The following is a 14,315-nucleotide window of genomic DNA, read 5'->3' on the forward strand; positions in this document are numbered from 1 at the left end:
ATCTGATAGTATGTCTTATATCTAGCTCATACTGCCRTTGATTAAGAAATAAATGGCAAAAACTTTTTWAAAAAATTTAAAGACCAAGAGTTTTATGAAGCTATTTTTATTTCATTGCCAAAGTCCAGTGCTATTTTCACATGTTCTGGAATTTGTTTCATATTCCTATTGAATTTATCCTTCTTGATAGGTAACGACTGCATTTGACTAAAATTTAACGTCAKTTTGGTCTTACATGAACAGAAAAGAATATGAAGTCACTTGTGAATATAGGTTTCTACAGGAATGCTACGTATTTAAGCATACATGTATCTGTTACACTTCTACCCGCAAAGCCAGAAAGACAATGCGGGTATTGTAGTGGGCATTTATTTTTGAAAAAGGAGAAAAGCACTTGGATTTAACAGTTGAATATTTCAGATACTTGCCACTGTCTTTTGGCAAAAATCCATGTGTACTGCACATCTTGCAGTTGGGTCAGTTTTCTATAAATCCAGACAGCTACTGCAGGCAAAGTCTTGACATTTTAGTGTACCAGTGTTGCTCAGCTACTGTGCCTTTAACACTGTGCTCGAGTAAGAGAATAGTAGTATCAAACATTTGTGATGCCTACAAAGATAAATTTGGCATGAAATATTGACATCTAAAAACCAAAACATTCTGTTCAAGTTCATGCTAGGAATACGAACAATAGCTGCCGTTCAAATTAATTTTCTCTAAATTGTGATACTATGTTTTATTCAAAAATCCAACAGAAAGTTATGAAAAAACAATTAGAAAAAAATCAGCAGCTGGTGGTAAAGAAATGCCTAGAATGGCACTGGAATACTATAAGTAAGCGCTATCACATTTTAAGGTGTGAGATTGTTGTAGTTTATTGTTGCCATTTATATTTCATGCAAGAARGAAATTATCAGCAACTATCCTGAAGCATTGATTTTAAGAGAACTGTTTGTTTTGCTGAGTCCTGAAAGACAGGAATGTATTATCACAAGACTATTCTAAAATGTCTAGCTAAAAAGGGATATTTTCTGTATTAAGCTTATTCTCAAAGTGCCAAAGTGAAAACTTGTCAACCAGTTTTCACTTGGCTTGTATGTTAGCTAGTATTCAGAGGAAGGAGAACTCTCTCCAGATATTTTATGTTTCACTAACTTGTGATCTAGCACAAGATGCGTAATTTTTATCGTAAGTGATCAAAGGCTTTCAGCCTGGCTTTGAATACCTCAGTTGTCCATGGAAAAATCTCTGATATGCTCCAGTGCCACGCTAAGGAATGTAGATGGTTGTCTTCATCTGATTTTATTCAGAGAGATCTTGTTGTCTTGAGGTGCACCTCAGAAGATGTAAAAGTGGACACCAGCTAAAGAGGTCCAGTATTGCAGAAACACATTGATCCTAAGCCCTTAATTATTTGCCCTCTTAGCCTTTACAAGACCCTAATGCAGCATGTCCAAAATTGCTCGTATTGAAAGGACATATCCTGTAGTCTGTTACTGCCAAGCCTGAGGGCTGCAGTTGTCTCTGTGGTTACTGCTTTGTATGATATGCTTCATAATACAGAATTGATATTTGGAAAATTACCATATGATCAAATACTGATAATATCTCACTTTTGAGGTGGCCTAAATAGGATTAGACTCTTTGGAAAGACTCATCCATAACATATTTTGCTTGACTTGAAATTTGCCTTTTCTAAAATAGTATTGTAGCAATTAAATGGGTAATCTGGAACTTATTCTGAAGACAAGTTAAATACCTATTTAAAAATTATAAAAAMGAATCAGAATTGTTTATCTTTTAAGGGTTTTTCTGGAGAATTTTGAGGCAGTGTCAACTGCGTTCAACATTTGATGAGCTACAAAGTTGTATGATGAAAATGAACGTGGGTAACCCAATCTCTTTAATTGCAAGTATTCTGAGTGTTATAACTCCCATGTACTTGCAAAARTTGCCCAGTGTTGTTGGGGTTTTGTCTCTTTGAGCTCCGTGTTCTTAAAATAATTTTTAAGTTCAAAGTCTCGATAAGGCATTCCTTTAAAAAATCTATACATGCTATTCTTGAGGTATTGGGTGACTTTGCAATTACTATTTAAGCAGTGTAACAGGAGTATAGAGGACACAAACTCAGGCAGAGCCTCACACTCCTCAACTGGGGATAGCTTGTGTCTGACTGGCTTCACGTGTTGGCAGGGRAGATGACATCTGTTTGCACTTGTCCCCTRGAGATGCCCAGAGGCTGGGTCARTTTTAGCAAGTTAAATGCTCACAGRCCAGTCTCCTGTGCTTAAGTCAGCTGGCACAAAAGACCTATGTCCATACTTTTCAACTCTTTTATGCTCTGAAAATGCGTAGTGACATCCAAACCACTTTTTGGAAATGGTCCTTTGCAGGTGGCAATTTTTAAATGCAACTAGTGCTAGTTGATGTGGGCCAAAAATGTGCTATAGACTTCTACCATTTAACTKTGTAGGCAGTTCCAGGGCCCTCGAATGTTTCCTGGAACTGTATAATTTACTAATAAAACACACTTTAGGAATCTATCTGGAAGTAAGTATGAAGTCAGAGTGACGTAGATTGTGTCCCAGGGAAATCAGTTTTAAGTTCAGAATTGCCATTATACTTTCAAAATCTATAAAAGATTTAGGAAGAAGTTCTGAGCCAGTATGCATGTGAATAAGTAAAGATACGAAAAAGTCATGTAACTCTATATTGACTGTTGAGAGGAGACTTCATTTATTTTATTTATAATTACCTCAGCAGTGGTCGAGCAAACACCATTATTTATAAAAGAGAACTATCAGGGATCCAAAAAATTAGCCTTTTGATATGATTACCTTTTTATTCTTTTCGAAATTACAAGTGATTTGCAGAATGTTTCAGAAACATAGTAGAAAATTGCTTGACCTTGCTAATGATGTTAGAAAGAATGTGCTCAGTTTTTGTCTTTTTTTTTTTTAATGTGGACTTTGTAAAGCCATATATTTTTCTTCTTGGGGTGTTTCACTCACTTCATTTTTTTTTTCTCTTTGACCTGCATAGTTAGAAAATCTGGAAAGTGTTAAGTTTCTTTTTTAACTAGTATTTATGATCTGCCAAAAGTATAGTAGAATGAAAGTATAGATTACAACCAAAATATTCCAACAGCTGTAATGTGCATACTCTTAATTGTAACAATGAACATGACATGAGTATTATGTAGGCTCAAGTTTATAGCGCAAGTATGTTCTAGCAGGAAAAAGAACTTAACTTTTTCAAACAGATGATAAAAGGATCAAAAGCTTTTTTTCTTTCTTTTTTTTTTGCTTTTCTTAAGATAACTTATACTAACATAACTTCGTGCCACACAGATAAGCAAGCACCAGTTCTGAAATCCTGTTTGTAATAATGCATAGTTAAAATGCTAATTTGCATTTATTGATTTATTGTGAATATAATTAATATAAATTGTATTAATTAATGTTTCTTTCATCAATTCCTACTACAGAAAAGCCATGTGCCTTATTCTGTTCTCCAACTGGAAAGGATCAACCTGTTCTCCTAACAGAAAAGGTGATGGATGGGACTTCCTGCGGCCAGCATGGGTTCGATATCTGTGCAAATGGTAGATGCCAGGTACGAATTCCTTCTTTAGCGCCAGCATACATATGCACACACAGATGCAGGTGCATAAATTTGTTATGCATATGTATTACTTCTCTGACAAAATATTGAAAAAGGCATAACCAAGACTGGCTGGCTTTTTGTGTACTGAAATATTTTTAAACTCGTTTCACTCCATGCAATACAGTACATGAAGCAACTGAAGGTTTAGCTTGGGGAATGTGTGTCTGTGCTGATAAGGATGATTGTAACAAATTGCAGCAGAGTGAAGGATGACTGTAATTGATTCTGTCTTCTAGGGGAAGCCTTAGCTTTCAACAGCTTGGGGAGTCTTGCCATGGGGTGTGCATATGTATGTTTAATTCTGCCTTTTTCACTTGCACAAAATTTTACATCTCAGTAAACCGGGATCAAGGGGGCTGCATCACAGATGAGTAAATCTGAAGGCTTGTGCTATTCATCATGTTACTTCGTGGTCCCTGGATTTGATTTGGTTCATAGAAGTTCTCTCGCCACTTTAATAGTGCTTCCTATGGAAACTCTTCCACAGGAAGTTCCACAGGGTTCTTTTCCCTTGGTCTACTTGTCTTGGCACATGTTGGATCTGGCATAAATAAATAAATAAATAAACCTTTGACAGTGTTGCTGGATACTATAATAACTTTAGCAAATTAACTTAAATATGCATGTGTGCATGTATTTGTACACTTGAACATACATGTATATCAAATAAGCCTTTCTCAAATGACTGAGTACATGCAACAAGTATACCTTTGGGACTTTTGCTTGTCATGTAACATTTGCAGATTTAATCTCAAAGGTGGATTATACCCCGTTTTTCCTGAAAAAATATCTTTTGTTTATCGTCCACTCTTCGCATTTTGTCTCAGTGAATATTGGCTAACAAGGATGAAACAGACCCAAGCCAGATCCCAGATTAAGACTAAATTGGGTTCTTGGCACATCAGGATGCATTGAGAAGTGCTTATCAAATTTAAATATTTAAATTGTAAGGTTTCCCATATTTTAGCGTGTGTTTTTAGACAACAGATGAACAAAAACTTTTGGAATTACAACTTTAGAGTTACGAATGTAAATTTTGCAGATTTGCCATATTGGATATGCAGCCCTTTGTGTACTTCTAACATAATAACTATTTCAAATCTATATTGCTCTTCCTTTTCTTAATTCAAAGAACACTAGTAAAAATTCTGTGCTAAACATGAAGTAACAATCTTCACGTGCTTGGAGATGAGCAAATTGCTGGTAGACTATGATTTCTGTTTTTTGTGGGAATTCTTTATTTCCTCATTAACCGAGCCTTATGTTCACCACTTATCAAATGGAGTTGAGTTTTACGGATTTCATCAGATGCATTTATAGGGTGCACAAGATTACACTGTGATGACTCTTTTAGACTTCAGAAGGTTTTATTTTGTATTAGGCCAACATACAGTATTAACTGTAAACATTTCTGTTGTGAAGCTAGTAGTGATTTTAATGATAGAAATACATCTACATGGTAATTGAAGGATGCTTGAGTAAATGCTATTTATTTTAAGCTAAATGCTTCTTGCATTTTTATAAATGMTTTTTGTAAAGCACAGAAATAGTTTGTATTTACGTGTTCTAGATATGTTTATATTCTATTCAAAATAAGACATGGGATGCATAACTGACTTGGTGTCAGATGGCACTGGACCCTTACGGGATTGGCAATGAACCTCTTGTAATTTGAGCAGAAAGCGTTGGAGTCAGGCAGGCTGCCRTCTCTGAGCAGGGGGGCCGTTGGGTGTGTTGTACCGTGGTTCAGAAATGCCATGGGGCAGCTAGAGAGCAGCTCTGGATTTGGCCAGCCATATAGAAAGAGTGAGCAAAGTAATCTACGTAAAATCATCGAATAATTTAGAATGAAAGGGATCTCCAGACATAATCTAGTCCCTTATTCAGAGCAGGGCTAGCTTCGAAGCTGGACCAGGTTGGTCAGGTGTCTTGCAAAAGGGTGAAATGGCACTGGGAAAGGGAGCTTTATGACAATCATCGGCTGTCTTTCAAAAGCTTTATTTTCTTCTCCCGCAGAAATTTGGCTGTGATGGCATATTAGGATCTTTGGCTCGTGAAGATCATTGTGGTGTGTGCAATGGTAATGGAAAGTCATGCAAAGTTATTAAGGGGGATTTTAACCACACCAGAGGAGCAGGTAAATCTGTTTATTTCGAATACTTGGAAAACCATTAAATGTTTTGACTACATTGAGCCCTGGAAAGCATGCTATGCTTCCTTTAATGATACAGTGCCTCTCAGCAATTTCAGAGCCACAGAGCAAATTTTTAAAATTACTGTCTACCATGATAATATGTTCAATATTTTAGATAAGATGCATGAATATTTTTAAACATATTTTAAAATCATATTGTTTTCCTTAGATGTTAAGTTAAGGAATTACCTAATTTATTTTCTAGTAAGAAGCACATTATATCTTAGGTGCATTTGTTTAAGTTTAGGAAGTGAAATTTATATTTTGAGTAAATAGGCTATATATTTTTAGAGTATTTAGATTCATTTAGTATTCTTCAAAATAAATACTYAAATTATGATCTGTTACCTGCAGAAATGTCATTAAACAAGTAGGCAGTAGGTGAATATAAAGTGAAACGTCTCAAGAAGCAATCTTATATGTTTTTATTATTTGTTCTTTTATACTTATAATAACATATTATAAAGACCAAATAGATTTTCTGATGCAGAATGAACAGTAGATTTTCAAGGTCCTGCAATTTGTTCTTYGCTTGAGTTGAATTGACTGGCCCCAGTACAGTTGTGTTGACTGAACAGAGGACTGAGATCCTAACAATGTTCTTCATATGCCTTATATACCTTTTCCCCAAGAACAGTCTCATCTTTGAAGGAACATTTTTTGGGGGGATTTATTTGCCATTACACCTTCAATTTCTTGCTAGAAAATTTACAGAATTTCAAGATTGTGAGTACATCACTTACCACAAAGTAATACAATTAGAAGAAGACAGTATAGAAAAAAGATACCAGCTACAAAAAGTACAGAGAAGGTAGTTGTTAGTACAAATTACAATGTCTTAGCTTTCTTTTATAGCTGAAATAAACACATCAATACTTTTCAGGTTTTATTCAGGGTTCTGTGCAGGTATATAATACACTGGCCCTGCCATCTAAACACAACTGCTTTTCCTTCTCCAGAAGCTGATTATCAGCAATACATAGAAAGTGTTATTAGCTCTTAAGGAAATTAAAGAAAAACAATGTTGCCTGGCAACTATACTATGTTAAAGTCAGGTTTATAGACAAGGTGTTGTAAGTGCTCAGTATTTTGTAATATAACGTTATGTAACTACAAAGAATAAAACTTTATTTTACTATCCTCCTCTTGAAGTCCAACCAAATAATCTGAAATTTGATTTTCTTAATAAACATTCCTGGTTGCATGTAACTTTTTGCCTGCATTGCCTTCTCACCCCTTCTTACTTAAAGCAAATGACTCAACAGCATTTCTTAATCCCACATTTTATAAATGCAGTTTTAATGAAATCCAAATATATGGTGATTATACTTAAAAGTTCAAGCCATTCAAAACAGAGATTGTATGTGTTAAAGCAAGAGGGAGCTGGAAGACAATCATCTTTTTTGGACCTCCATCCAGGAAAAAAAAAAAAAAAGGAAAAAAAAAAAAAAGAAAGAAAAAAAAAAGAAAGAAAGAAAAAAAAACCAGAGGGCTGTTTGGTTTCTAGCTTTGTGTCATTTAGCTCTTCATGCTTAGTGAAGCTGGCATTCTCTTGTGGTCATCCAGTGGTGGTAATGACAAAAAACTGTGCTTGGCTGGAGACAGCTTCATCTGCCTGTTCCCTAGCCCCATTAACTCTTGTTATGTTTTACTTCACTCTGTTCACTGTATATCATGGCATATATATTACACATAGTAGAGTTACATAGTTTGTGTCAAAGCTAATAACTGACATCATTTGCAAAGACCCTCAAACCGTTGTCAGACAGAGTATAACATTATACTTTAAAAGCAAAACAGAGAAGAATAAATGAAAAAAATGCTAGAAGTACTTTTCTGTATGCTTATATTTAACTCAGGACATCTGGTTTCATACTTAGGTTATGTGGAAGCTTTGGTGATACCTGCAGGAGCAAGGAGAATCAAAGTTGTGGAAGAAAAACCTGCTCACAGTTATTTAGGTAAACTTTGTATGGTTTGGTCTTCATAATCTGAGTCAACACTGAAGAGTGSCAGAGTTAATCACAGGCTTTTGTGATTAAACGAAATTGCGAGTGGAAGACTTTCAGAAGAACATTTAAAGAAATTTCATAAAAGTGACAGACTAAAAGAGCAGCTGTGGCACTTTTTTATTTTTTGAACTTTTGTTCAAAAATGCCTGTCATTTTAAACACAGTGAAAACAGTATGGTGCCATGCTTTTTTTTTTATTTGTAGAATGTTTCAAGGAATACATTTAGATGGTTTAGGAAAAATTCTGCATATTTTGTTAGAATATTTTCAACATTTTCTATGGAAAATGAAAAAAAAACTGTGTTTTTTTTAGTTTAGTTTGCAGTCAGCAGTCAGTCAACATAAAATTAGTCTGTCCAACAGATAGCACATTACTAGCAAAGTCAACAGAATTTTTAATATTGGACTGAAGAACACAGAACACTATTTATTGTTTGCATTATTTCAAATTTTCTGAATGTTTTCATGGACAAATTTATTCAAAATCAAAATTTCCGATTTTCCAGTTTACCTGAAGTTGTTTTTCACTGATAAAAAAAGTTTTTCCTCTTTTAGTCAAATCTAAAACTTCTCTAAAGTTGTTAGTTGTTATTATAGTTAGGGGGATTTTAAATTAATATCTGAAATGTCATAACTAGTCCTGTTCTGTTCATTTGTTAGAGTTTAAAATGAGAGGGACTCAGTATTAAAAATAGGACAACAGAATGAAGAGTCCCCTGGTTTGATCACCATTCTTAGTTCTGCTCATAAGGAGCATCTACATTTTAAGAAACTTTTAACCTAAGCATTCTTTGTACTCTAATGGAAAGAAGGTTGAAGCTGATGAGTCTTAATTATGTCATCTTAAATTATCAATGGGTGACAATATGATTAGTTCATCGTGAGTGCTGCTGCTATCTCAGGGGATCAAGCATTCTGGATTATTTYATGACACCCCAATAACTGCTGTGGGATGTAAGTGCATTTAGGAGAGTATCTGTTTATTATGATAAGGGGGCAGTTGAAGTACTTTTTAATAAAGCAAAAATAAACAAATGTTGGAGTTGTATTTAAGGAAGTTAATTCTTTTTTTGTGAATRCCAAAATGATTCCTCCTTTACCTTACCACAGACAAAAGAATTTAATCCTTTTTTTATGCCTGTCATATAATTTCACSAAGTAACTTGCAGGACTTTCTCAGATATCCTTTTTTTTCTTTTCTTTTCTTTTTTTTTTCTTTATTTTCTTTTTTTTTAATGTTCTAACTACCAGAGTCAAAAAAATGGTTCTTATCTAATTGGGAATTTAATTTTACCTTGCTTAATTTAGTTAAATAATGTTAGTTTAAGTGAGAATCTGATTTCATTGCGATGTTTTTTGTTTAGCCTTTTTGGGGAAGGCAGAACAGCTCTCTTGCAATGTTTTGAATTAAATAGTGTTGTTACTGTTTTGTTTTTTATTATTATTATCAGATAATAACTTCAGTTGAAGGAGATTTCTTCTGAAAGCATAAAAATCTGAATAGAATGGAACGGTATTGCAAGTTTTGTGGAGAAGGCATAAATCTTTCAGCTTGGAATTAATGTTCAGCACTGTATCTAAAATATGAAATATAATGCAAATTGAATTCTCCCATATTTTTGGGTTGTTTTCTCTTTTATAGTTCTCTGTGCTARTTGTCTGCTATATAGTACTTTGCTCTCTGAATTTCTGTACTTGAGAACTAAAGGAATCAGTATACAGGCCAACAGGATTTCTATTTAGCTAGTTTTCTTCTATGTATTTTATAATTAAAGTTTTTAAATAATGTAGCTCATTATGTAATTGTATATTTAAGGATATAGCTGTAAACACAATGTAATCCAGCCTCCAATAACAGCTGTGGCTTTCAAAGTAGAAGATAATTTAAACTGATGGAAAATTTGATCCCTTTTGTATTACGTAAGTCAAATTTGCAGGTAGTAAGAATAAAACGCTCTTCTCTGAATTTATGTGGTGGTAAGAAGCAGCATCACTGTGATCTAGAAATTGCCATGATGCTGGTAAGTAGATTAATAAAACCACAGTCCACGTCTTTAGCATTATGGACTGATTGATCACCTCAGATTTACCMAAGATCTATCAACACACACCCCAGTAACAGCTCTGGTGTCCTAGGAAAGGAGGCGAGGTGCAGCTTGCCTCTGAGTCGATGCAGCTGCCAAGGTCTGTCCTTGTCTCGTCTTCCTTTTGGGGAGGTGGGAGTGCAGGTGACCCGGGAWGCAGACTCCCTTCCTGTCATCCTTGCAGGATTTCTTCATGGATTTGAGAGTTACAGAATCTTTTTTGTTTGTTTGTTTGTTTTTACTGTGAATTATCCAAACATTGGCTAGTGTTCCCTAGTTAAGTTGTATAAGAGAAGATATAYGAGCTGGTGATTCTTCCTTCTTTGGCAGAGTATTCGTGAATAGAAATTATTTGAAGTAATATAGAGGGGAAAGCAGGTTGTTATTTAATTTGAGAATATTTCCTAAAGTAAATATTTAATCAATTTCAGCGCTAAACCACAATATTTTAGGAAGAAATTTGAGATTCATTTTCAAGAAGTAAACTTAAGAGTTGTAACATTGTCAGCTTAAAACTGTGTTGGCCAAAGACTTGATTCATTGTCTTATGCTTCAAAAAATTTTCTTTATAGTTGCCTGGTGTTACAGTTGTCTTCTATTTTTAAAACTAAATGTAAGACACAGAAAAGCCATTTACAGTATTCTTTTTTGAGAGATACAGGAGGGTTTGAGATTAGAGTTATGTAATTTTATTACGATTTTGTAATGTCATGATATGGTCCAGCCTRTAATGATTAATAAGAATGATTAATGCTATGTAACTATACAGTCTAAAAAACTGTAATCTTTTGATCTGCGCTAATTGGAGATAAGAGAGAGAAATAATTTGTTTTCAGCCAGAATACAGAAGTGGATTAACTGTATCTTTATTCTCAACTGTGTGGTCGATCTACTTCAGAGGTGTGGACCCTGTGGAGGTTTGCAGTTTAACACTGCATGACTGTAATGGCTGAATCCATTATAGGTGTCGAGTTTGTAATTGTGCTGTGTTCTCATCTGGTGTCCTTTCTGAAATATGTTTTCCAGTTAAAAAAAAAATATATATATATATATATATATATATATATATCATGTATTTGGGGGGGGTGGGAAAGCAGAAGTGAATCTAACAAAGTATACAAAGTTTTGAAATCCTAATTTCTGAAAAAGCTAACAGCTTTAAAATATCTTGGACAAAGTCCTTAGATTATAAAAATTATAAGTTGTTCAAGGGAAAACAGTTGATGTCCTGGTCCCACACCAGGGAACAGAATCCCCCAAGACTAAACTTGACCTCCTTTCATATATAAAAGGCCATATAATATTGTTAATAAGTAAAACTTTCTGAAACAATTTTACATCCAGATGAAACAAATAYGCATTCTTTAGCATTTGCAGTTAAGTTCATATCTTTCAAAGCTGTCAGCAGTGCATCTGGCAAAGGGTAGTTTATAATACAAGCCAAGCTGCCAAATTCAAGCAAGTCTTGTGTGAGTTTGAATTATTTTTCAGCTGGATAAGATTGTGCACATTTTTTGTTTAATTTTAGTGTGTTAATGAAGTCTTTTTACTATCCCTTATTGTTCCTTTTTGTTGACTCAAATATTGGGATCAAGAGAACTGTGGTGCCCCAGCATCACTGTTTGTGAGTGCAAAGCCACACAACTGGCAACAGCTGAGCGACACATTTCAGAAAACATCCAGAATTAAGAGATTAAAATCTTATTTTCTTCAAGTTGTGTTTAAGCGTGATGGAAATGTCTATTGAAATCTCACTTTACCAAAGCAGGAGAAGACAGAATGAAAATTGATATAAATCAGCTCTTGCTTCACAGTCATTAAAACTGAAGTTCAGAGTTCTGTTCACCGGGATGATCACAACAGTTTCAAAGTCTAATCCAAAATGTGAGCAAAGATGGATACCTAAATGGAGTCGCACACTTAAATTATCCGCTTAGCACATGCAAATAAGTTATCTATACACATAAACMTTAGCAGTATATTTTTGCATGTGCGTACTGTAGCGTGTATCTCAGATTTTTTTTCTAGAAAGTTTCCTGTCTGCATAGAATTATGCAACAGATTATATGTTTACACATGCACATGTATACACCATTAATTTAGTATTCTCATGCAACTGTAGTTGATATTAAGAGAATTTGTGCTGCTGTTCTGTGAAATAAAAAGGATAAAGTAAGTGCAAACAGGTCAGCAAAGCTGTGAATGAAAACACATAACTAAGAAATAGGCAGATAAATCAGGTATTTTTCTCTGAATTAAAGTTAATTTGGGAAATAATTTCATTATATGTCTGAGCATTGCCATATAACAAACAAAAATAACACTTACTTATCTGTAAGCAGTCTTACTAGTCCATGATTTCCATTAGATTACAGATATGACTGTAGGTGAGCACCTGTAAATTGGTGCCATAATTAGTTTAGCCTGGAATGGTAGATACCACTTACAAAAACTAAGCAGCATGGCCTAACTATTTCCTTTTATTTGCAAGAACTTTTGAGGGGGAAAAAAAAATCTTTGAGTGTTACGCTTGCATGCTAAGTTTTCCTTCTGCATTGTGTTCCTGTGTAGAGGACTTCATCCTTTTCTGTAAGCTGAGCGGACTGGTGTGGTGTGGAGTGCAGGAAAACTCTGGTAGCTTGCTCACAGGATGGGTTGTGACAGTCAGGAGCAGAACCTAGACTGCTTGAACTGCAGCCTAGCTTTAAGGCACAAGGACACCCTTTCTTCCCTCTTCTAAATTCTGTGGCTCCAGTGGGGCATCAGAGAGCAGAATGTGCAAGAAGGGGCTTACTTCTGTTTTATGGGGGTGCTGGGGCCAGGGTCCCAGTCCCTTGCATGCATAGGCGTGCTGTAGCATATACATTCATTTTAAAGACTGGACTCTGCGGAGTCCACTGCTCTCCAGGGAGAGGATGCAGCTCCATCTGAGCAGCATGACTCAACTGGACCTCGGCACTTGCAGATGCATTTGTTTTGTTTCTCTGTTGGGGAGAGTGCTTGTCCCCTACAGTTTAACCTCTAAATGGAACTTGGTTAGCATTAAATAATAAAATCCTTAAATCTAAAGTACCAGTTTCTGAATCTTGTAAAATGACTGGTTATTTTTAGCACGGGGCTGTTCAGCGGCGTTGATGGGTTTTATAGTCTTAGCATCTAACACGGTGCTGTAGTGGCACACATCAGTAGTGTCTCATACAGTTGTATTTCTGCCAGTCCGTAGACCTATTGCCATTGTTTCCCATAGAAACAAAACATAACAGTATAAATATGAATAGGAGAAAGCTGATTACGGGAATGACTCACATTAACTTACAACTTTAAAAAAGAAATTTTGGACAAAGCTTAAACTGTTGAGGTTCTCTTACAAGAGACTGATGCCAAACATGCAATTTCAATGAAGAGGAATGTGTAGAACTTCTTGCCCAGAAGGTGACTTCAAGTATATTTTACTTCACATGATTATTTCAGACATGATTCTAAACTAAGCTAACTAAAMTAAAATAAAATTATAGTTTCTTCACAGAAGGGAGTCAATTTGTAGTTCACTATAAAAARTAATGTAAAAGATTGTGTTCTCAGTGTTTGGACTGTAGCTACTTGACTTTACTGAAAAGTAAAGAGATTAAGAGAAAGACAATCATTCTTTATTCCCAGAGTGGTCACTTCTGTGATCTATACAAGACACAGGAAATAAAGTTGTGTCTTTCTCTTAATCTGATTAATTCAGTGATCAGATCATGAATTATGCTGGAGGCTGCCAGTCTCTGTAGGCGTGAAGACACTGATATTAATTGCAGTTAATGTTAAGCACATGTTTTTGCCAAGCATTCCTTCCAGAAACTGTTTTTAAAGCATGTTCCTGTTGAAGTGTGTGTATGTTAAAATCAACAAGTATCTTTGCAAATAGGGTCATGTGATTTCATCAACCCATTAAATTAATGGGAAGGAAGAGGAGGCCAAAATTGCTCCTGGACAGACAGCTTTTATGTTGGTCTTTTTTCATATATTTTTGCAGCTCTTCGAGATGCTGGAAAACAGTCAATCAATAGTGACTGGAAGATAGAGCATTCAGGAACGTTTAACATTGCTGGGACCACTGTCCATTATGTTCGGAGAGGTCTCTGGGAGAAGATATCTGCCAAAGGTCCCACAACATCACCTTTACATTTATTGGTATGAAAATGTTTGTTTGTTTGTTTAATCTAACTCAAATAATAATGCATGGTAACTAATATTTTTTCCAGGCTTCTTAAGGTAGTGAGAGCTATATAAGTTACACCTGCTGATCTGTCAGCCCACTCCTAAAAATACTATTTAAATCCAATAATAATAATATCTAATATATTGTTATAATAA

At 35.0% G+C, this 14,315-nt stretch overlaps 1 protein-coding gene across 1 annotated transcript in view; it reads left to right on the plus strand.

Moving 5' to 3' along the window:
• Nucleotides 1-14,315, plus strand: part of ADAMTS19 (ADAM metallopeptidase with thrombospondin type 1 motif 19) — a 146,214-nt gene that overhangs the window by 101,007 nt on the left and 30,892 nt on the right. Inside the window, exons 14-17 of the mRNA XM_085323254.1 lie at nt 3,488-3,615; nt 5,683-5,803; nt 7,741-7,821; nt 13,975-14,132. Of these exons, the coding sequence (XP_085179380.1) occupies nt 3,488-3,615; nt 5,683-5,803; nt 7,741-7,821; nt 13,975-14,132 (488 nt within the window). The remainder of the gene's footprint in view (nt 1-3,487; nt 3,616-5,682; nt 5,804-7,740; nt 7,822-13,974; nt 14,133-14,315) is intronic.

The sequence above is a fragment of the Rhea americana genome, unplaced genomic scaffold (assembly GCF_003343005.1).
Source record: "Rhea americana isolate MKP2758 unplaced genomic scaffold, rheAme1 scaffold_83, whole genome shotgun sequence".
Classification (NCBI taxonomy): Eukaryota; Metazoa; Chordata; class Aves; order Rheiformes; family Rheidae; genus Rhea; species Rhea americana.